This window comes from Lacerta agilis, chromosome 7 (genome assembly GCF_009819535.1).
Source record: "Lacerta agilis isolate rLacAgi1 chromosome 7, rLacAgi1.pri, whole genome shotgun sequence".
Classification (NCBI taxonomy): Eukaryota; Metazoa; Chordata; class Lepidosauria; order Squamata; family Lacertidae; genus Lacerta; species Lacerta agilis.
This window is the reverse complement of record NC_046318.1, coordinates 40,960,948-40,982,524: the sequence shown is the minus strand read 5'-3', so window position 1 is coordinate 40,982,524 and position 21,577 is coordinate 40,960,948. Positions and strand designations below refer to the sequence as shown.

At 42.8% G+C, this 21,577-nt stretch overlaps 1 protein-coding gene across 2 annotated transcripts; it reads left to right on the top strand.

The window, feature by feature from the left end:
- Positions 1–454: 454 nt before the first annotated feature.
- LOC117049889 (myosin regulatory light chain 2, smooth muscle minor isoform) lies at positions 455–9,848 on the top strand. 2 transcript variants are annotated; one of them, XM_033154974.1, is made up of 4 exons: positions 455–606; positions 6,839–7,037; positions 7,222–7,383; positions 9,342–9,514. In XM_033154974.1, the coding sequence occupies exons 2-4, from the start codon at positions 6,854–6,856 to the stop codon at positions 9,512–9,514; spliced, it is 519 nt and encodes a 172-aa protein (XP_033010865.1). In that variant the 5' UTR covers positions 455–606; positions 6,839–6,853. The 2 variants fall into 2 exon arrangements, with proteins under 2 accessions (XP_033010865.1, XP_033010864.1); XM_033154973.1 differs by lacking the exon at positions 455–606 and adding an exon at positions 4,520–4,625 and having other exon boundaries at positions 9,342–9,848.
- The last annotated feature ends 11,729 nt before the right edge of the window (positions 9,849–21,577 follow it).

Sequence of the window (21,577 nt, the reverse complement as noted above, 5' to 3'; positions counted from 1 at the left end):
CAGAAAAGCGTCCAAAAGCAGCAGCAGCAACAGCTGCTGCCTATAACAATCAGTGCAACCCTCCTCCCCCTCGGGCGTTCCAGCGGACACGTCACCTTGACCCGCGCGAACCCTGTGTCGTCACCAGCGCCGTGCCCGTTTGTGACAAACAGGAAAGGCTCCTCGATTTCCTTACAAGGGCATCAGTCTATTCTCTCCATCTCGCTCGCGCGCACTCTCGACCTCGCCCCTCCCCTTGTGGCCACGCCCCGTCTTCTGGAATGCGGTGAGCGCACGGGACTGTACCAATTCGATAACAGGGGGAGGACGGAAGGGCTGAACCAACTTTCCTTTCCCCCACCCCCGGGGTCACTGCGACATCTAAACCCTTCGTGAAGGAAAGATCTATTTCTGACTCCTGAACCCGTGTTTAATTGTTCTCCTTGCTGACGACGTGCGCTCACTCATGTTTCCACCCCACCACGGCTCCCCCGTGTTGGCGTGGCAGTAGTTGGACCCGGTGTCGCGCTCTTCCGGAAGTGCCGAGGCCGTTCAACTGCTTTGCTCCGCTGCCGTCGCTGCTTCCTCGGCTTCTCCCGTAACCGATTCTCATCCATCGCCACTCAGGTGAGAAAGGATGGAAACATTCCGCTTGGTGGACGGGCGCATTCGGGAAAGGAGGTGGGGGGGGTGAGGGTTCAGGATCAGGAATCCGCTTGCCGTCTGCGTCCCCCTCTTTGGGCTGCGTCGTGGTGCCTCCGCGCCCCAGTTCCCTGCCTCAGAGAGTAGCAGGAGGCCCACTGGGCCTGGGCACCACTCGCCCGCCCGCCAGCCATCGGAGGGCCCCCGCTTTCCCCTCAGGAGCGCGCCGGGGTGGGGCGCAGCTGTCATGGCGGTGGCCGCTGGGCAGTTGGAAGTCTTCCTTCTCCTGTTTGCCGCCACCGTCCTTCAACAGCTTATGGGCGGGGATGCCTCTGTTATCCCCCCATATTTTTCCGGGGTGGGGTCGGTCCGAGATTTCAAAATCACACGGCTTTGGTGTTTTAAGCAGTCTGTGGGTGGGGAATGTCGACTTCCCCGATTCCAACCCTGTTGCGCCCAGGAAGGCTGCCCTGCGTGAGCTTAATAGAAGCGGCCTGTCAAGAAATGGCTGCACCCATCCCGACGGGTCCGCCCAGGCATAATGGGCGTCTGGGACGGTGTTTACTCTCTCGCCAGTTGGCTGCTGGGAGCCAGCGAAAACGCCGCTCGAACCTGCTGGCCGCCTGAGCATCCCTTTCGGGCGCTGCTCCTCTGCTCTTGCCCCCGTTGCCAAACAAGCTCGCTGCTGTGGGGAGGGGCGGTTTCCTCCCATCTTATCGCGCACGCATCCTGCCCGCTTCCTTTCCCTCCTCGGAGATCGGGTGCCTTCTTTGGCAGTTTCGTAACATACAACGGAGAGTCTTGTGGTGTGTTTGAAAAGGCTGCAGAAGCTCTCGCTGGTGCAATGTCGGAACTACGACTGTAGAGATGCGGGTGCAGATCCCCATTCAGCCGTGAGGTTCACTGGGTGATTGATGTTGGATTAGGATCGCGGCTGTCTTTTCTCACAGGGTTCTTGGGCAGATAAAATGGGGAAGAAAGACAGGCTGTAAATGCAGCCAAACAGACCTGCCTCAAGACCTGGGTTTTCTTCCCAACCAGGCTAGTGCTACTCTAGAATTTGTTGTTTTGATAGGCAGTATTTGATAGTTTTTTGGTCACTTGAGATGAACCGTTTAGTTTACTGTATAGAATCATAGAATTGTAGAGTTGGAAGGGACCACAAGGGTCATCTAGTCTAACCCCCATGCAATGCAGGAATATTTTGCCGAATGTGGGCCTCCAACCTACAGCCCTGAGATTAAGAGTCTCATGTTCTACCGAGGAAGCCATCATCCTGACAACAGCTTCTTTAGTTCGGGATCAAAGTGCACATGACAGCTTGCTTTGTTTCAGAGGCCAAGAAGTAAATGTAGTCTCTCTTTGTAAGTGAATCACTATAGTAAAATTCACCGTAGAGCTGGTTTTTCCCTTGATCACTTTGAGTTTGTAAAGTCTCCCTCACTGTGGAACTACACATGTAGTAGTTTGATGAAAATAGAGCTCAGAGCAACTTTGGAATTGGTTACATATTCAGAACATAAACTTGGGACAGGTTTGTGTGGAACATAAAATTGGGACAAGAAAAAGTTTGTTATTTCAGAGAGATGGTGCTTATATAAATATCGGGTGTCCAAACTTGCTGCGGATACATAGGAATTTGAAATATTTTTCCAGCCCTCGTGCAGCATTCTGCCTAGTGCATTCCAAAGGAAGCCATGTTAAAGGAGGAGTTTCACTGTAATAAGGTTCCATCACACTATTCATTACTATGCAAGCCCCATCAAACTAATCCAGAAGTAAAAACTCAGGTGATTAAATAGCGAGGTTAAAAGTCATATATAAATATAAATATGAACTAAACCATTTACTGAGATTAGTATGAAACTAATGTAGTTATGTTTCTGCAACACTACACAGCAACTCTTTCCTCCCCACCCCAGGAATTACACCTTGAAATCTGGCAGTAAACCACTAATGTAAAATGACTGATATTGTTAAGAACTTCTTAGACAAGGTAACCAAATAAAGTCAATATGAAGTCATTCATCCTCTTCTCTCCCCCACTTTCTCCCAGAAGTGAGTTTTAACACATTGCAAACATGCAGTTGTTTACAACTTTCAATTAAAAGTAAAGATAGATAGCAGGTTTAAATAGATGAAGAAACTGAGATTTCCAAAAGGTACCATAGTTGGGTATCACTTTCAGTTGATATTTGGTGGAAGAATTCCAATCTCTGTTCTGCCACTTTTTGCTTTGAGTTTTCTGTGATAGTTCTCATGAATTATATGATCCACAGGACATTTTTTTGTAAATTGGTGGCTGAAATTAAGTACAGTCAAAGCAGAGGTGGCAAAGGTAAGCATTCCAGTTGTTATCAGATGCCCAACTCCTATTTGTGCCAGCAAACACTGCCAATTACAGTGGATAGCCAGAGGTTTACAATTTCTGATCCAAAGAGACATAAAAGGGCATAAAGCTTGGGCTTTTGATTGAGCCTACTGATCATAAAATTAAAGTTACTTTTCGTCACTATTGTTGGTACAGTCGTTTTGATTCTCTTGGGAAAACCTATAACTTTGTAGTATCAGCTTGTGTGCTTGGTAGTATGAGATACATTTTTTTTTTTAAAAAAATGCTAATTTAACTTTTGTCTATGTGGTTATATACAGTGGTACCCCGCTAGACGAATGCCTCGCTAGACGAAAGGCATTCGCTAGCGGAAGGCTGTCTCGCAAGACGAATTTTTCAATGGGCTTGCCTCGCAAGACGAAAAAATTTCCGATTTTTTTTTCTTCGTCAAACCGCTATTCTCTCGTTGGTGCTTCGCAAGACGAAAAATTCGCTATACGACAGCACTCGCAGAACGAATTATTTTCGTCTAGCGAGGCACCACTGTATGATGGGCAATGTCTAAAAATGCAGTTTGAACCAATTCCCATTACGTATGAGCTTTTCAGATGAAAACCCTGTATGTATGTATGTATGTATGTATGTGTGTGTGTATGTGTTTGAAAATATTATTCTTCTCTGATGTGCATGTCCAGTGTTATTTTGCAACAGGGAATTTCATTAGCGCAAGCAGTTTCTGAGCACTGGGTGCAGTACTACACCTAAGATTTCAGATTACAGTACAGTGCACACTGTACAGTGGAAGGAAAGAAGGACCTTTTTCTGCCTCTCCACTTCCAGCTACTCTCTGAAGACTGGGGCTCGGCAGGGGAAGGACTAGACCATGTGAAAAATGAACATAATATTTTAGCTGCAGTTCATTCATTTTCAGCTTTGTATTCTTGTTATAAAAATGCACACCTGGACATTCTATTGTTGCATCCATAATCTTGGTTTAAGATGCCATTTAGCTCCTAGCTTGCATATCTCTGTTTCTAACACACTGCATGTCTACTATAGGCAAGAATCCTATGTAGCCACTTGCTCTATATGCATCATCAGCTGCTTGATAAATGTTTGGTATTATTATTTCAACTAGTTGGAATAATAATGTCATGGATAAATAGGAGTGCTGTTTACATAGGCTGTGCTGACAAGAGTCTACCGTATATGTGGTGGGCATGATCACAGTGATACATGCCTTTCCAACATGTAAGTTATATCCATGCTGATAAGATGGTCCTCAAGTAGTCGACATATGTTTAAATCTAAAATCTTTGGCTTATGTATATGGCAGATCATCTGTTTGTAATCTGAATTAAAATGGAAGGCCCTTGAATGGAAGTCATTATTCGTTGTGCTTGTTAAGCTATTATGGTTGTGAAAGGGCAGTAAATGTTTGTTAGGTGACTTGTACTTGAGTTTATTTTTAGTTCAACAGTAATTTGTGTTCTGGTGTGTCAGAGGACTGTTGTAGATGGAACACAAGTTTAAAATTGTGAAGTTAATCAGTAGATGAAATCAGTGTTGCTATTTGTAGATCTCCCCTTAGCATATAACTCATGTACAACAGCATCTCTTGCCATCTGGAACCTTGGTAATCTATTGGGCTGCAGTCTTATTTTGAGAAATGGTAAGACTTTCCTCTAGAAAAAAATTTATGGCTTGGTACTTTGTTAGGAGAATTGTTTATAAAGCTTAGTATCTGAACTGTACTGAATACTTGTGTATTATTGCTAGAATTTGGTTTTTGAAATGTTATGATGGGATTTAGACATTGTAAAAATGATTTCATCTTCATGTAAAGAAGCCAAGTACTGAGAGCAATTGGTAAAATTTATTTCAGGATGTTATAAAACTTTTGTTGACTAACTTGTTTTGTCTGATCTTCAGTTAGTGAAATAATGTTTGTATCATGGGATAAATTAAGTTTAAAAACATAGAAGAAACAAATGTGCTCTAATTATAATTTTCAAATTCTTAATGCTATAAATGCAAACTTAATTTGAAAGAGAACTCATCTACACCTAGTTAGCACAGATCAATTAAGTTGCAAAAAGTAGTGTGTCTATTATAGAGGGGATAATGACTGTTAATGATTTACAGTACTTAATTTCCAGTGTAATTGTGTCCAAAGATACAGCCAAAAAGTCATTGTGCAACAGATCCACTCTGTGCTTCTAACAAATCCTCCAGTATTTTAGGCATCAATCCCAATATTTTTTCACTCACACACAAAGAACTTTTTTGACTGTTTATTTGATGTCATTCTGTATCTGCACCTGCATTCTTACACATTTCAGTCTACAAACATTGAGTTGTGTCCAGTTGTTTCCCTCTATTGACAGAAGTGGAGACTTCTATTCAACAGAAATGCAAGTGAGAGGGGAAGGTGATTTTTGTTGATTCCCACTTCTGCTGTCTGTGCCCACCAATTTGTTACAGAGGTTTGGATCCTTTGGAATGGCTGTAGGAGAAAGGGATTTGTGAAAATCTCCTCCTTTCCTCTTGCAGAAACCTCCACTGGATGAAAAAGTTTTCACCAGCTGAGGAACACAGTTGGATTCAGCCCTATATGCAAGTAGGGGATACCTGTGCCAGGGCTTCTTAACATTGTGGGATTATGTCTGACCACCTTGATTCCACTTTCTATTGCCTCACAACAGCTATGGCCCACTTGCTTATAAATAATAGAGGAAACCCACCACAAACCCCCAAATTAGTACATAATCCTGATGTATAGCAAAAGAGTTTTCCCCTTTCCTTTTTTAGGGTCCCTTAACACTTGATTTATTGCTTAAACTGGTGATTAAACATGATCTTTTTTAAAGCAAAGAGATCCATATATCTGTCAATGGCCAGTACAAAACCAGAGTAGTTTTTGGATTGCTTAAGAATTTGTTGGCACACCAGGGATATAAATTCCATTAAAAAATCTACTGCTGAAACTATCAGCTAATCAGGCTTTCTCACTAAGGATCACAATAAAGACAAGGGGAATTGTTAGGGTAAAGTTTATCAGGGCATATTTAGGGAAAATTGACTTAACATGTCTGAAGGAAGAACTGTATAGTGACTGACATGTGGTGAAATAGCAGTTGCTAAGCTCTCCCAAGCATAGGAAGCATGACTGACACTAACAAAAGCAAGGATATGTCTCTCTTCAGCCCAGGCTGCTGCTCTTAACTCAATAACATGGATTAAATGTGATTCTGTAGGAGCACTGATACTCAATCTCAACCACCTGCTGTGGCTGAAAAACCTAGTATTGTGAGCACCAAATATTCAAGTAATGAGTGTACTCCCTTACATAATGATTTATAATTTATTTTGTGCATTGGTAGCCCCCACTCCTGCCTTTTTTCAAGGAACTCAGAGTTGGGGTTAGACCTCTATCAAACTTTCACAGGGTAGTTGTGATGAGAGAATGCATTTCGACGCACAAACTGCCCAAGTTGGATTGAACAGGATTTGAACCTGGTTTCCCCAATATCTAAACCCAACGTAAGTTGGGGAAGAACCTGTGGCTCTCCAGGTGTTGCTGAATTCCCATCAGCCCTAGCCAGTATGGCCAATGGTCAGAGATGATGGAAGTTGGAGCCCAGCGACAAATGGTAGACTAGGTGCCTGCCCCCTATACAAACAGTTGGGATTTGTATTTTACTAAGGTGCTGTAGCGTACACATTACACATTTTAGCTAGTTTCTTGAAAATTAAAACTACCGGTAATTGCACTTATGAGGCTTTGAATCTGGCAAAATAGTCCTTGCAGACCATATGTCCCATATACCACTTTTTGTTTTTATAAGTTTCAGTAACTACCTCTTTTCTCTTTCTGTCTTGTAGAATCCAACCGCCACCATGTCAAGCAAAAGGGCAAAGACCAAGACCACAAAGAAGCGCCCTCAGCGTGCCACTTCCAATGTTTTTGCTATGTTTGATCAGTCACAGATTCAAGAATTCAAGGAGGCATTCAACATGATTGATCAAAACAGAGATGGTTTCATTGACAAAGAAGACCTGCATGATATGCTTGCTTCACTTGGTAATTATTTTCTCCTTACTTTCAGTTAAGTTGTTTCTCTGTTGAGGGGGAAATTCACTTTGTTTCCCAGATATTGCGCTAGGATTTTTTATCTTAACATTTGATACCTGTGTTGTGAATTAACATTAATTCTGTAAATGATAGTATATAGATCATTTTTAAAATACGAATATTTGATTTGCAGGGAAGAATCCAACTGATGAATACCTAGATGCTATGATGAATGAGGCTCCAGGACCAATAAACTTCACAATGTTTCTCACAATGTTTGGAGAGAAATTAAATGGCACTGATCCAGAAGATGTAATCAGGAATGCCTTTGCTTGCTTTGATGAAGAAGCAACAGGTGAGAACTTAAAAACCCCAAGATAACTTATTTGCTTTTGATCTTCACTGTGAACATGTATTTATGATTAAAATATAAAATGTACTTAAGAGAAATGACACACTTGCAACATATATTAGTTAAACATAGATTTTGACAAATGCATTGAAGATAAGGATGCCAATGGCTACTGGTCATGTTGGCTATGTAGTACAGGAATGGGCAGACTTCAGGCTTTTGAGTTCTACTGTGTTTCTTTACTAACACCTTAAGGTCCACCAGTTAGATGCATTATGTTTGCTTGGGAGTGCAGCCAGTCACAGCATCCAATGAGCCATACACTGGGATTGCCTGCACATACAGGTACAACTCTACAACTGAGTTACTACAGAACAGGGTTCTGACACCCTGATTTAGAAAGGAGAAAGGCTGCTTTGTCACTAGAAACCCATGTTGATCTGCTGCAAATAATCCAGAGATCTATCAGCAGATCCTGATCCACTTTCCCCCCACCCCTCTAGTATTCAGACAGTATGCTTCTGAATACCAGTTGCTGGAAATCAGAGGTAGGTTAGGGCTATTGCACTCAATTCCTACATCTGGGCTTCTCATATGTGTTTGCTTAGTCACTGTTAGAACAGGATACTGGACTAGACGGGTCTTTGATCTGATCTGGCAAAGCTCTATTTTATTTTCAGTAGTAGAAAGCCTCCCAAGCAGCAAACCAGAATGGACAAGTTGATAGCTACAAACCAGGGCTGTGAATGATGTTGTCTTTGGAACAACTAAGAATCAAAAGACTTCTGAATCTAAATTAATATTTGCAAAGGGGCACTTTAAAATTCCTTGGTGGTGCATATACCTCACAGGATTAATATTATTTGTTCTTTATATATGTCTCAAAAGCTTTATGATGAACTAATACAGTCTGAAATACCTTATTTCAAGAGCTTTCATCTTAACATTATTGAAATGGAAATCCTTTTCAATCATTGTGGGGTGGGGAGTCCTGGTGTGGAACTGAGGTACATTACAGAATATGACTACAAGGTAAAAGGTCCGATCTCAAATCAGTGGCAGCTCATGTCCCATAATATCCTTTTATAGCTGATTGCATTTGTTCAGATGCATTATTGCATCCTCAATGCTACATAGTATAGAATTGGTGGCTATTATAAATTTTGTTAATATTATTGTTATTATTAAACCAAGAATGGAACAGAATTCAAAATCAATACAACAACAGTGCTAAGCAGCTAATAACTAAAGTAAGCAGAAATGTAGCTGGTGACCCCAACACACATTACTAATGCTGGTAAAATGCTATTTTTTCACATGGTTCCTCTACCTGAAGTCAGAGGGCAGGGATCTCCTGATCATAGAAATATTTTTGGATTAGGATTGGCTGAGCAGTGCAGAGAGCTGATTTGCCAGAACATGAGGCTTGCACAAATGTTTCTGGAGTCTGTCCTAGCTGAAAATGGAAGGCTATGATTGTGTGTGGGACAAAAAAAGTGCGGTTTTGACATTTGGGATGGGGAGGAAACTACTTAAATTTTTACTTTGCCCAGTAGACTTAGTGCATGAGCCTCTACTTTCTAACCCCAAGGTTGCAAGGATAGCTGATGATCTCTGTGTCAGAAAGGCTATCACTGACACAATCCTAGCATGTGGGTCATGCAAACAGATTTTGAAAACAGTCATTGAATTTAAAGGAGAAAATGTATTTAAATCCTTTCTTCTTAGCCCTAATGTTTGCTATGGAGCTTTAAATGCTAGACTATTACTGTATTAAATATTGATAGCTATAGTGTTTTCAGGTAGCCATTCCCTTGTTTTTTGAATAATTTAATTGTATGGACTAACCATTACTATATCAGTGGAATGTTTCTAGATAGCATTTTCTGCTTTAACACAGGTTTTTGATAAAGCTTGCCAATTTTGTGTATGTAATGTCTCCTGATAATCTATATTTCTAGGTTTCATTCAAGAAGACTACCTGAGAGAATTGCTGACAACAATGGGAGACAGGTTTACAGATGAAGAAGTAGATGAGCTCTTCAGAGAGGCACCAATTGACAAAAAGGGCAATTTCAACTACATTGAGTTCACACGCATCCTTAAACATGGAGCAAAAGACAAAGATGACTAAAATAGAACTCTTGCCTCTGCCATTTTCTTTAGATCTCACCTGCAGTTATCTTTGAGGGGTTTTTTCCTGGTAGGACCTGTTGCATGCATTTAGCTTTACAGCTTTTGCCTTTCTTGATGTATTTATCTATACCAGGCATTCTGGCACATCTTGCACCTGTATAATCAGGTTGGCAATGGGGATTGTAGTTGTGAGGGAGCTGGAGGATAAAATCAATGACTCTGAAGGCCCAGGAAAAACGTCTCAATGTTTCTGGTTTAGCTGGATTTTTACATTTTGTAATAATGCCATTTTGAAATAAGATTGCTATATCAATAAAATACCTCAAATGCTGCATTGTGAAGTGAGATTTTATTAAGTGTTTAGAGTCCAGAGTTTATACATTCCCCCCCAAAAAACAAGATGGGAAGCAGTATGCTGGAGCTTATCGTGATGTAAAGAACTGTCACTTTCATTTATGACTGAACTGCAGCATTGTGAATCACAAATGTGGTGATCCAAACTTTTTGCAGTGCAAGGATTAGTTACTGGCAACTTTTCAGATTCTGCTTTCTGGCCTCCACAGTCCTGTAGAGCAGATACTCACAAACACTTAGATTTTAGTGTTTATAAATAAACTTGGTGTTTATAAATTTAGGAGGAGCTTCCCTTATTTAATCTGATCTGTTGTTATGGAATATTAGATATTAAAACCAATATTAGATATTGTTGCTTGTAGGAAATTAACTGACGCGATGAACAGGATGATGTGAAGGGAAGGCCGCCCAGAGCATTCTAGGGGGCTCCTTTTATTGAAAACTCACAGCTAGGTTAACCATTAACATACACAGAGAACTCCAAAGACCAAATAAGGAAAGGTGTGCCTTCTGATACCAAATATGGAAAGCCCCTCCTAATAACACACCTTTTCCTCCCTTCATCGAGTACGTGACCTGATGCATGCTTAGAGCTCTATCACTCACCCCCTCCTCTAAACACCTCATGATCTCCAGTACTTTTCCACCTATTCCTTTGTTCTCCTGCTCTGCCTAAACATGTGTTTCCCAACTTGGTGCCCACAGAGCCAAATGGTATGCCAAATGAAGCTCTGTAGCTTACCTAATTTAGTGTGGTATGCCAACACTGTATATTAATTATTCTAATTATTCTATCTAGACAAGAGCGGCGTGGTATGCCAACGCCTGGCTAAACTATAATTCCTACACTGATCTAGCAGGCAGCAGTTGTGTTATTTTTCCTGTTCCCTAAAATAATTCATAGAATTGTGTCAAAATGATAGTTTTTTTTAATGGACTGGAAATACTTTATTTGCTAATCTATAAGCAATTACTGTGCATTGGAGAAAGGTTGAGATCTCTGTTTTGTCTGATCTACCCACTTGCGGCTTGGAAAGGACGTTACGGGCACATGCCACATCCAACTGTTGGAACAAATTTCCATGTGCAATTATGAGAAATAGTCCAATGGGAAGACAAATGAGCAGCTCAAAATTGCTGTGAGAAACACATGAGAGACCACAACCATCTGGGAAACCAAACACAAAAAGTTTCCAAGATGGGTGTATGCTTCTGTCTGACGTCTACAAGTTGCGTGCTTGCTGTGGGAAACGCCTAGTGAAGGCTTGAAACCATCAATAATGTAGTCAAATCCTGCCAATATTCCAAATTGAGGCACTTTTCTGCCATAGTTGAAAACTGCATTTTTTTATTCGCTTAACCTTAAAGAAGGTAGAACAAACGTTTGTAAAAATTAAACTATACTCCAGATCAAGTTGATTCCTTTAGCTTCCCATAGTTTTAATGTTCAAGTCCTACCATCACATTCCCCAGCATGCTTATTCTGTGAGATGCATCTGGGTTTGGATTTGTTATCTTAATCTGAAATTATCTGTAATTTTCTTGGGCCTCAACTTGCCCATCGTAATGCCAGACTTGTGCATATCCTACAGAGTCTTGTTCTGTTGAAGCTGGCATTTTGCAATGGATTTGTGTTTTTAAAAATTCTCTTATGTTTAGATAGCAAAGTACCCTGCCTCAGACCACCCAGCCTGCTTCCCCTTCCCAAGAGTGTGTGTGCAGCTGTCAAGGGCATGGTTACTACAGTGCATCATATTGGAATGTCTGCAAGATCTCTGCGGCAGGAGATTCTTGAAAGGCTGCTTGCCAAGTATGCAATAAATGCTTATTATTTAAACCCTGTTGAGGGGTTCATTGCTGTTTTGATAAAATGACATCCTTTTATTTCAAAAGCAGCAAGAGTTTATGGATTGAGGATACTGGCTTTAAAAACTTCTAACAGTAGAGTATATATACAGTAATTCTCTTCATACAAACCTCTGGCTGAAACAGAGTTACACTGTAACTTCAGTCCCTTACCTTGTTTCCTTAATAGAGTTTTTAAAATTATTATTGTAACATCTAACCATTTTCTCAGTGACAATGGATGCATCCTTAGCACAGGATACTAAGTGTTGCTATTGGTCTCAGAACCAGTCCACCTGATGTTAGCTAGCAAACACCAGCAGTGGGGTAAAGGTTCTGCAGATCAAAAGGAGTAGTGTATCACACCACCACTGTAATCCAGTCAGAGCAAACAGAACCCAACCTTGTTGAACTATCTATCTGTTGAACTATCTACAACTCCCATCATCCTTGACCATGGGCCATGCTAGATGGGGTTGATGGGAGTTAGAGTCCCACAACAGCTGGAAGATACCACCCCAGCTCTAGAGAACAGCTGCAATAGTAAGTAGGGTAAGTTGCCTGTCCATGAAGTTTATTTCTTCTTCACTGCAGGATGAGAATAAAGTATGATCAGGTTACCAGATTATTATAGAACCATGGAAACTTCTCTAGAGTTTTTTTTGGAAGTGTCATGTTCTAAAAAAGCAGGGTTCATTATATTCAGCGAGGCTATGAATCTCCAAGTAATTTGAATCCAGTAAGGGGACCTCCCTAATTTTTCCTACCTATGGAAACTCCCATTTTGTGCAATGCCTCTCACACCACCTGTATGCATAGCCCTGTGTCCATGGCGGGAGATTTATTTATTGATTGCACATGAGGGGTAGCAATCTCAGTTGCAAAAGAAACTACAAAGGAATGCATCACTATAGCTTGTACTACTGAATTCATTATTTTGTTGTTATTGACCTCCAGAAAGGGAACCTTTCCCCAACACACATATCACCTTTTTCTCCACCCAGTCCCCAACAGATACTCGTGTGATTTAAGTTGCGTTATGCGGAGATGAAGGGTCACAAAGGATATGGGAGGCACACACATTGGAGAGGAATGAGACGAGCAGGGTTCAGTTGAACTCGATGCAGTTCTCATACATGCTGCTCATTCAGACTGGTAGAGTGGAATGCAGGGAGGCCAACAGTTGTTGTTCAGTCATTCAGTCGTGTCCGACTCTTCGTGACCCCATGGACCAGAGCACGCCAGGCACCCCTATCCTCCACTGCCTCCCGCAGTTTGGCCAACAGTAGGTGGAGCCAAAGCCCATATCAGACACAGCAATGGTAGGTGAAACCAACTAATTTATTTTGCCCCCATCCTTTTGTTGAGTTCTACAAGATCCAAACTGAGACAGGAGGAGGAAGCTGACTGTCAGGGCCACCCCCTGGGCTAGCTGTTAAGTACGAATACATATGTGTTTATTAACTATGTAGCTATAAATTATCAGACCACCTTTTATATTTCATGTTTTCCTTGCTGTTGGAAAGCTTTCAACACGCATGTACTTCTTCCCTGGAAAGCATCTCTGCTATACTTGTAAGGTATTTTAATTAACTGCATGTGCTCCTTTGCTTGAGGTCATCAAATACATATTTGCCCTAACTTTCAATTAAGGAGATTAAATTTCACAGTTGTTATTGAGCTCCTGAACCATGTTTTTACTGTTTGACATTTTAACTGACTTTTTAAAAATGCCGTTTTTGTCCCTTTCTTGGATTTTTATTTTGCAAGGAAGTAGATGAGAGAAGGAGAATAGAGCACAGGGGACCTTAGCAACAGTCTCCAGATCCCCCTTCTGATCCTACAGTTTGTGAAACATGAGCAAATCATGCTTCGAGTAGAGCTCCTGAAATCAATACACCTAAATTAGTCATGACCAATTGAAGTCCACTGATTTCAATGGAACCTACTATGAGCTTGATTTAGCTGGATACCACCTCCTGGGTCTCTTCATAGCAAGAAGAGTTCAGATATGACTGCAAAACATTTTTTTACCTGTGACAGACGTTGTGTTTCTTTCTATTGAGAATATATTCTGGCACGGCAGAAGATCAGTTTGCATAATGTGCAGAGCTCACTGTATCCTATCAAGAATTAATTGTCAGCCACATTCACCATCAACATACTGCCAGAATCAAATCTAGGGCTACCATAGAATGGAAATGAAAACTTTCAGGATCTAAAGGGAAAACTGGTGATTTCCACTTCAGTTGCTTGAAATAATTATGTGCTTTCTGTTCTACAACATGCTTCTACTACTACCAAGGAGGAGCAACCAATTGCCAATGAAATTACTGCAGGAGTCCTCACCTTTGTCGTAGTCAGGTTATAAAAATTAAATGCTAAACCATGATGTTCATGGTCTAATATCAAAGTAAACAGAACTCTTACGTTTGACTACAAACTTATTTTGTATATGTGTTACTCTTTCTATAGTCCTTATTCCGTTGATTAAGTAATCTTTTAATTTCAGCACATTTCTAATTTTATGTGCTCTGGGAAAGTAAATTTCCCTTGGAAAAATGGAATTAATTCCTGGATTATACTAATTTATTGGTGTCAGTTTCCTCTGGCATAAATAATACATTAAGTCTGCAGTTTAAATACTTCTGACTAGACATATATATAGGATTTGTTGGAGGTTTGAGTGCAACTCAGCTTGCAGAAGAGGGATTTGCATGGAGTTAAGACAGAGAGAGTGAGGAATCTCCAGATTCTCAGACTATCCTTGTACTTTTGTCTCTATGGTGATTTGTCTGTTAGACTGATATGTCTTAGGTGGCATCCTGTCTATAGTCAAGGTGTGGTGGAGCCGTGAGATTCTGCTGCATGCCTTTCTATCTATAGACCCATTTTGCATTGACCATAATGAATGTGTTGTGTGTGTGCACGTCATGACCCACATGCACAGGACCAGTAATCTGTGATCTCCATTTTACTGGAAAAACTGTACATACATGAACCTATATCCGTTGACCTGTGTGTCAACCAAGAACAAACAGTAGAATGATTCAGTCTCTGGACTGACTAACATGGATTTAATAGTCTGCTCCACCAGATGGCACTGTGCAAATACACTGGTGTTAAGAGACATAAGCTTTCTTCACTACCATCACTGAACTGCCCTTTCAATCAGCCTTAAAGGTAAAGGTACCCCTGACCATTAAGTCCAGTCGCGGACAACTCTGAGTCTGGGGTTGCAGTGCTCGTCTCGCTTTACTGGCCGAGGGAGCTGGTGTTTGTCCACAGACAGCTTCCAGGTCATGTGGCCAGCATGACTAAGCCGCTTCTGGCGAACCAGAGCAGCGCATGGAAATGCCGTTTACCTTCCCGCCGGAGCAGTAGCTATTTATCTACTTGCACTTGACGTGCTTTTGAACTGCTAGGTGGGCAGGAGCTGGGACCGAAGAACGGGAGCTCACCCCGTCGTGGGGATTCGAACTGCCGACCTTCCAATCAGCAAACTCTAGGCTCTGTGGTTTAGACCACAGTGCCACCCCCCTGATCGGCCTTACCTTGTATCATTGGATTTTCCACAAATGATCCACCAGCAGCTATATGATATCTTAAGAATTGCCAGGTTTGTACTCTGCAAGAATGGCAAGAGAAGAAACTTAGATTAACCCTTTGTTCAATATATATGGACCATGCCTTCTATAAAAAGGTCCTAAGTATTAATCAATACATTTCCCTACACAGCTCTGAAAATCAGTGAGATCCATCAGTTTAAAGGGGCAATTACAGGTAGGTAGCCATGTTGGTCTGCCATAGTCAAAGCAAAATAAAAAATAAAATAAAAATCCTTCCAGTAGCACCTTAGAGACCAACTAAGTTTGTTCTTGGTATGAGCTTTCGTGTGTATCTGAAGAAGTGTGCATGCACACAAAAGCTCATACCAAGAACAAACTTAGTTGGTCTCTAAGGTGCTACTGAAAGGATTTTTTAAATTTATATTTTGTTTAAAGGGGAAAGGCATCCTAAGTATTCAGCTGCCCTTGTGGATAGATTAGGAGCAATAATCTTGGCCTTTAGTAAGTCTGTGCCTGGTTGGGCAAAGTACACTAAAATGTGTGCAGGAAGACCCAAGACATTTTGCCACTTGAGGTAAAGGACAAGATGACATTTCCACTCCCAATTCTGTGCACAGGAGCTGAATGTGATGGCAGTTGAATCTTCCTTCAATCCTGGCATTGGCTGTGTGTGTGTGTGTGTGTGTGTGTGAGAGAGAGAGAGAGAGAGAGGGGTGGGGGACTATGTGGTCTGATTTCCAACAGAGGGAACAGCCAGGGAGGAACAGTCAGGGGGCTGCCACTGCTGTCCTTCACCGATACTTGTTGCCCAGTAAGTTTGCCTTACTCTCCAAAATGGTAGAAAGAGATACCTCCAGGCAGAAATGAGAGCTTTTCTGAGGTTGGTGACTGAAGAGTCTTAACAACAACAACAACTTATTATTTCTACCCCCAGCCACTCCACCCCAGTCTGTGTGTGTAGTGTGTGTGTGGTTTTTTTTTAAGCATAGATGGCAAGATAGATATATTTAATGGTTCCTCAATGTTTACCAGGGTTGCACACATGTTAAAAAGCTCATAATCTCTGTACACTATAGGTTTTATACCAATTATACTATAATGGCAAATCCTCTAGAATTCTTCTTATACCTTTAAGAGCATGATACAGTGACAGCAATGAAAAACATAATCAATTTGATTTATCTGGACATCTAGGATCCCAATTCTTATAGAATTGCAGCATTCTTTATACAATTGTATGTTTTGTTATAACTCGCCCTGGAGCTTTATGGCAAAGAGTAGGCAAGAAACAAACCAGATAGATAGGGCACCTTTCTTTCTGTAGGGGTCCCTAATTAATTTGTTAGGTAGAGTGTTATAGGCACAATGGTGTTATATGATGGGGATGTGAGAGTCTGGATATAACCCCCAACATTTTATTATCTGTAAGATGGGATTCTGTAGTGGAAGGAGCTGCTGAAGTAGTAAACCAGTCTCTTTGTTAAGCTTTTCCAATGCCTAAGTTTGTCTTTATTTGCAATACAGTATATATCATTCATAAACAGTGATTCATACACAGCTGATGTTTCTGCAACCTGCCCCCCAAAGCATCTTATGTCTATTTGGTTAACTTTTAAGTAATTTCAGTTTTTAAACAAAGGTGTCATTCCACAAATCACCACATGTTCTCAGAGGCTTATAACCAAGTTCTATCCATGTTGTATAAAATTATGCCAAGTTGATGGAAAGGTAGTTGTTTGTTTGACTTTGCTAAGTTAATGACTCTAGCTGAGCTTGTTAAGCTTCCTTTTTACTTGTCTAAGAAGTTGGTCAAGTACAGGTGTGTTGCCATAGAAGCAACTACCTTGAGATGCCTCCTCGCCACACACACCTGGCTGGACACCACATCATCCTAGGGATAGGACAATAATAGGCCAGGCACAATTCTATCCTAGTTCCTTTGGTACCTAGAAAGACACAGTGGCATGACTTGCTCTTTGTGCTGAAACGAAACTTTAGAAACACAGACACTACCCAAAACCTAATGGGAAAGTAAGATCGGTTGGACTGTTAGTGCTGTGAACCATCTTATGTTCGGCTTGTACATATGCGTAAACGAAACCATGTATCAAAAAGACCATTCAATTTTCAGTAATCTTCATTTCAAGGAAACTGAACCAGAGGTAAGTGCTGGTACCCCTTAAGTTTCTTATCACTTGGAGACTATAATGCTCTGGGGCCTGAAAGAGGTAGCTGGGATACTCTGAAGTCCAATAATATGACATTTTACTTCCAGTGGGTTCCAAGCCCATGAGTCCAGCAGGGATGACGTTTTTTATAGCTATCTTACCTGTCAGTTGCAACTCAGTCTGGATTAGGCGCGTACAAGTTAGAACTATCCAACCTCATCTGGGAAGCAATAATCACTGTGAGGATAAAAGAGATAACAAAATGTTGCTATCAAGTGTTAAGTATTTGGGTTTTAGGGAGTTGTGGTAATTTATGTATCACAGTAACTATATCTAAATAAAGCACTATCATCTTGACAGGAAATGAAGGCTGCAGTCCTATATGGGAACAGACCTCACTGAAATCAATAGGAGTTAATTCTGAGTAGACACAAAGAAGTGTGACTAGCCCAAGGTCACCCAGCAGCTGCATGTGGAGGAGTGTAGACACGAACCCGGTTCCCCAGATTACGAGTCTACCGCTCTTAACCACTACACCACACTGAAAGCCAGGGCCTTCCAGGGCAGATGGCACAACTTCCAAGTAGGTTTGCAGCACCTTATTTCTTCCCCATTAGGGCTTTCCACGTAGGAAAGAAGACTCATTTGCATGGCTGGCATCAGACTTCAATGGGGGGCCCTCTGCAAAGTGCTGCCGATGGGCCTCCAAACACTCGCACCCTCCAATGCAGTCAAGTTTGGCTCCCATTTAAAAGTGGCACTGCTTCCCACTGATAAAATGGGCAGGGCAAGGAGTGGCAGTATAGTCAGGTCAATAAGGGGGCCTTTCTGCACTCCAAGGGACCTTGGCCAGTGTCCAATCTTAGCAAGTGCCAGTGCCAGCCAGGCCTATCTGTGGGGTAGTTTTACAGGGAGCGGAAGAGATACCATAACTGTCCTCCTTGATAAACTTCTGGGTGCTCTCCCAAAATAATAGGCAAACATGAGCATGCCTGTGAGTAAGGACAACAGCTGCTAGGCCTGTCAGGCTGTTTTGATTGTTCTTGACATATACTGTTAATCTCTCCTTTAAACAAACAACAAAAAACTGCCTCTGATTACTTAAGAACTAGTATGCTGTGTGAAACCCCAGCTGTAACCTCAGACATAACAGCTGGGAGGAAGAAAAAAGTACCTGAAGCAAATTCCATGAGTCACTCCCTTTCAGCCTGAGAAACACATTTGACTCTTTCCAACAAAAAACACCTTCCCCTGCAGAAAACGTTCAGGCTCACTGAACAGCTGTGTGTGTGTGTGTGTTGGTTGCTGTTTTTTTCCTTTAACGGAGCCCTGGGCTTGTTTGATTTTGTTCTTTGTCTGAGCCAATTTCCGTGGGACCAGGTCGTCAACCCACAAGAGCCAAACTCCCCCTTGAGCTTTGAAAGGAAGTGCCTTCAACTTTCAAAACAATCTCTCTCTCTCTCTCCCTCCCTCCAATTTGAGCTACGTCACAGGAGGATTTGTGGCACTGGGGCGACACGCAGCGAGAGCAGCAGCGTCAACTTTTGCTTTCCAAACGAGGAAGCTGCCCAAACCCGTTGCAAATCACACAGGCTGCTCTTTCTTCGGGAAAGGCCGCGCCTTCGCCTTCGCCTTCGCCTCCTCCCGGGGCCGCGTCTCCTTGCAGCACATTGGCCGCCAGCGGGATCAGGAGTGATTCAAGCGCGGCTGCTCCGGATGTGAGGTGTTCGCCACTCAATCTCGGCCGCCCGCAGGAGGAGCCTTCCACCGAAGCGCCTCCCAAGTCTGGGGCGAGCAAACACGGCTGGCGCTGCAGGGGATTGTTACTCAACTGACAGCGTTCTTCCTGGTCCCTTTCCCGGTAGCATAATAAATGGCATGCCGTGCAACACGAAACACCAACTCGGCGGGAGGTAGTTCTTCAGGACTGTGCGTAATTCCCAGCACACATATTCCAGAGGGGCGGTCGCGTTAGGCTCTTGGTAACACGGAAGAGTCTTGCGGCATTTTTCAGGTTTAGGACATTTATTTTTTGGCATAAGATTCCGTGGACAAAAGCCCATGACTCTGATGCCGCAATAAATAGCACTGTTCCCAGCTTCAGTTTCTGGTATCTGATATCCCGGAGAGTCACTGTGGACTAGACGCAGCAGACATGTGACTCAAGCCACGTTCACACCATGATACCTCTTTAAACAGTCAAGGCTTCCACAAAAGAATTCTGAGAGCCGCAGGAAGAGTGGTTTATAGTTAAACCGCTCTGAAATTGTAGCTCTGGGAGGGAAATAGGGGTCTCCTAACAACTCTCAGCACCCTTAACAAAACTTCACCTCCTAAAATCTTTTGGGGTAAATATATGACTGTTTAAAGTGCCGCTTTAATTGTGTGGTTTGAATGTGTCCTCAGTATAAGGCAGCTGTCTATATTCCTATGTTAAGGTACCACATGACTCGTTATTTTATGTACTGTATATCCCGGGACGTCAGGGCTGCAATCCTTTGCTAGGGAAAAGTGCATCGAGTTCAACGGGACTGACTTGCGAAAAATAAGTTCTCGCCTGCCATCCCGTGGCTAATGACAGTCTGAATTAGTTTTGAGAAGGGGAAAAACCACACACAAAACTTTTCTGTGGCCGCCACGTGACCTTTAGTTATGATATGCAAAATGGGAGTGATGGCAACTACTGCCCCAACCTTAAAGGCGCCGCTTACCCCACCTGCCTCATTTTGAGACTGCAATTCTGCATGTGACTTACTTCCGCGCAAAGAAGCCATAAAAAAGACCATGGTTACAAAAAGGGGAGAAACGGGGCTTAGGCAGCAAAGGCTATGTGGATCTTATTTCGAAACAAGCCTGAGGCGGCTCAACTAGCCTCTTGTCTGCCCTCCGGAAGTGCGACCACACGAGCTGTTTGTGCGGCGGCGTCTCCAGCCGGGACAGCTGGCACTTGGAAGCTTCCTAGCCTGGCAGCGGCGGGGTGGACGGCAGCAGCCTCGCTTTCCATTAAGCAATCGCAACTTTCATGGGTGATGTTCCAAGGTGCTCCACAAAGCAGCATGCCTTCAGCTTTTCTGCTGGGGCGTGTGGTTCAATGATTGCATGACATTTACATTTTAGTCATGACTTTCCTTTCTAAAGCCAGGAAATGCGAAGGACTCATCCTTGAGCAAGACGCTGACTTTCCTGATTCCTTGACACATTTTCTTGCATTGCCCAGTGAGATGGATTTTCCCACAAGGAATGAATCCAGCAGCCGCCTCCTCTGTAACTGGAGAAGGAACCACTCAAGCAACCTCCTGCATAAACGACTGGACTCCGGAGCCAATCCCAGTTGCAGTGAAGAAGAGGAAGGGGAGGGGGAAACAAACAACCGTTCGGCTGGAGTTGGCTCCATCCCAGAGACGTTGCTAGAGCAATTCGTCTATCTCGCCATCTCAGAGCAAAATAAACTTTACTAACGCACGTGTTTGCTCAGCGGGGTGAGCCAAGCCGTGAGAGACTTACTTTCAAGAAGTCACATGCACTCCCCCCCCCCCTTGTTGAATGAACATGTCACTCGAAACATACTGAGGCTGAGCACAATTCATTTTTAGAAGCCCGGGGGTGGGGAGTGGAGAAACCGCTCCAGCAGCGGCGAATTTCCCTCCACATGAGTGGAACTGACGTAATGGTGACTTTCCTTTTTCTGTTCGTTTGAATTAAAAGCAGCAGGTGGTCTGAGAGAACATTCAGGTGTGAAACTGGTTTTCCTGGGATTTAACCGTTCGGTTCTTCTACAGTTTAGGTCAGCACTTGGGTAGCTCAGCGCCTGTAACTAGAAACCCCAAAACACGTGTAGATGTGAGCCCCCAACTGAACCCGGTGCAGGTGGAGCTTACTTCTGAGTAATAGGGGTTTGGGATCAGGCTGCCCATCACACAGACCAGAGAAATAACGGGGATTTTGACTGGGATCTCAGCAAGGCGTCCCTGAAGGAAACAGTTCCTTCCTGTAGCGCGGACTCGAGTGAAGTACATCTTCCCAAGTCGTTTTGAGGCTCTCTCGGGCCACTTCTGGTCGCCTCCTCACAACCTATTATGGCCACCATAAAGCCGCTGATCTGAAACGGCGCTGACTGACGAGAGA

Bases quoted from the DNA above. Each gene is read 5' to 3' on its own strand.
- LOC117049889 (XM_033154973.1), top strand. The intron at 7,038-7,221 runs GTAATTATTTTC...TTTGATTTGCAG, and splicing joins TGATATGCTTGCTTCACTTG to GGAAGAATCCAACTGATGAA. The intron at 7,384-9,341 runs GTGAGAACTTAA...CTATATTTCTAG, and splicing joins CTTTGATGAAGAAGCAACAG to GTTTCATTCAAGAAGACTAC.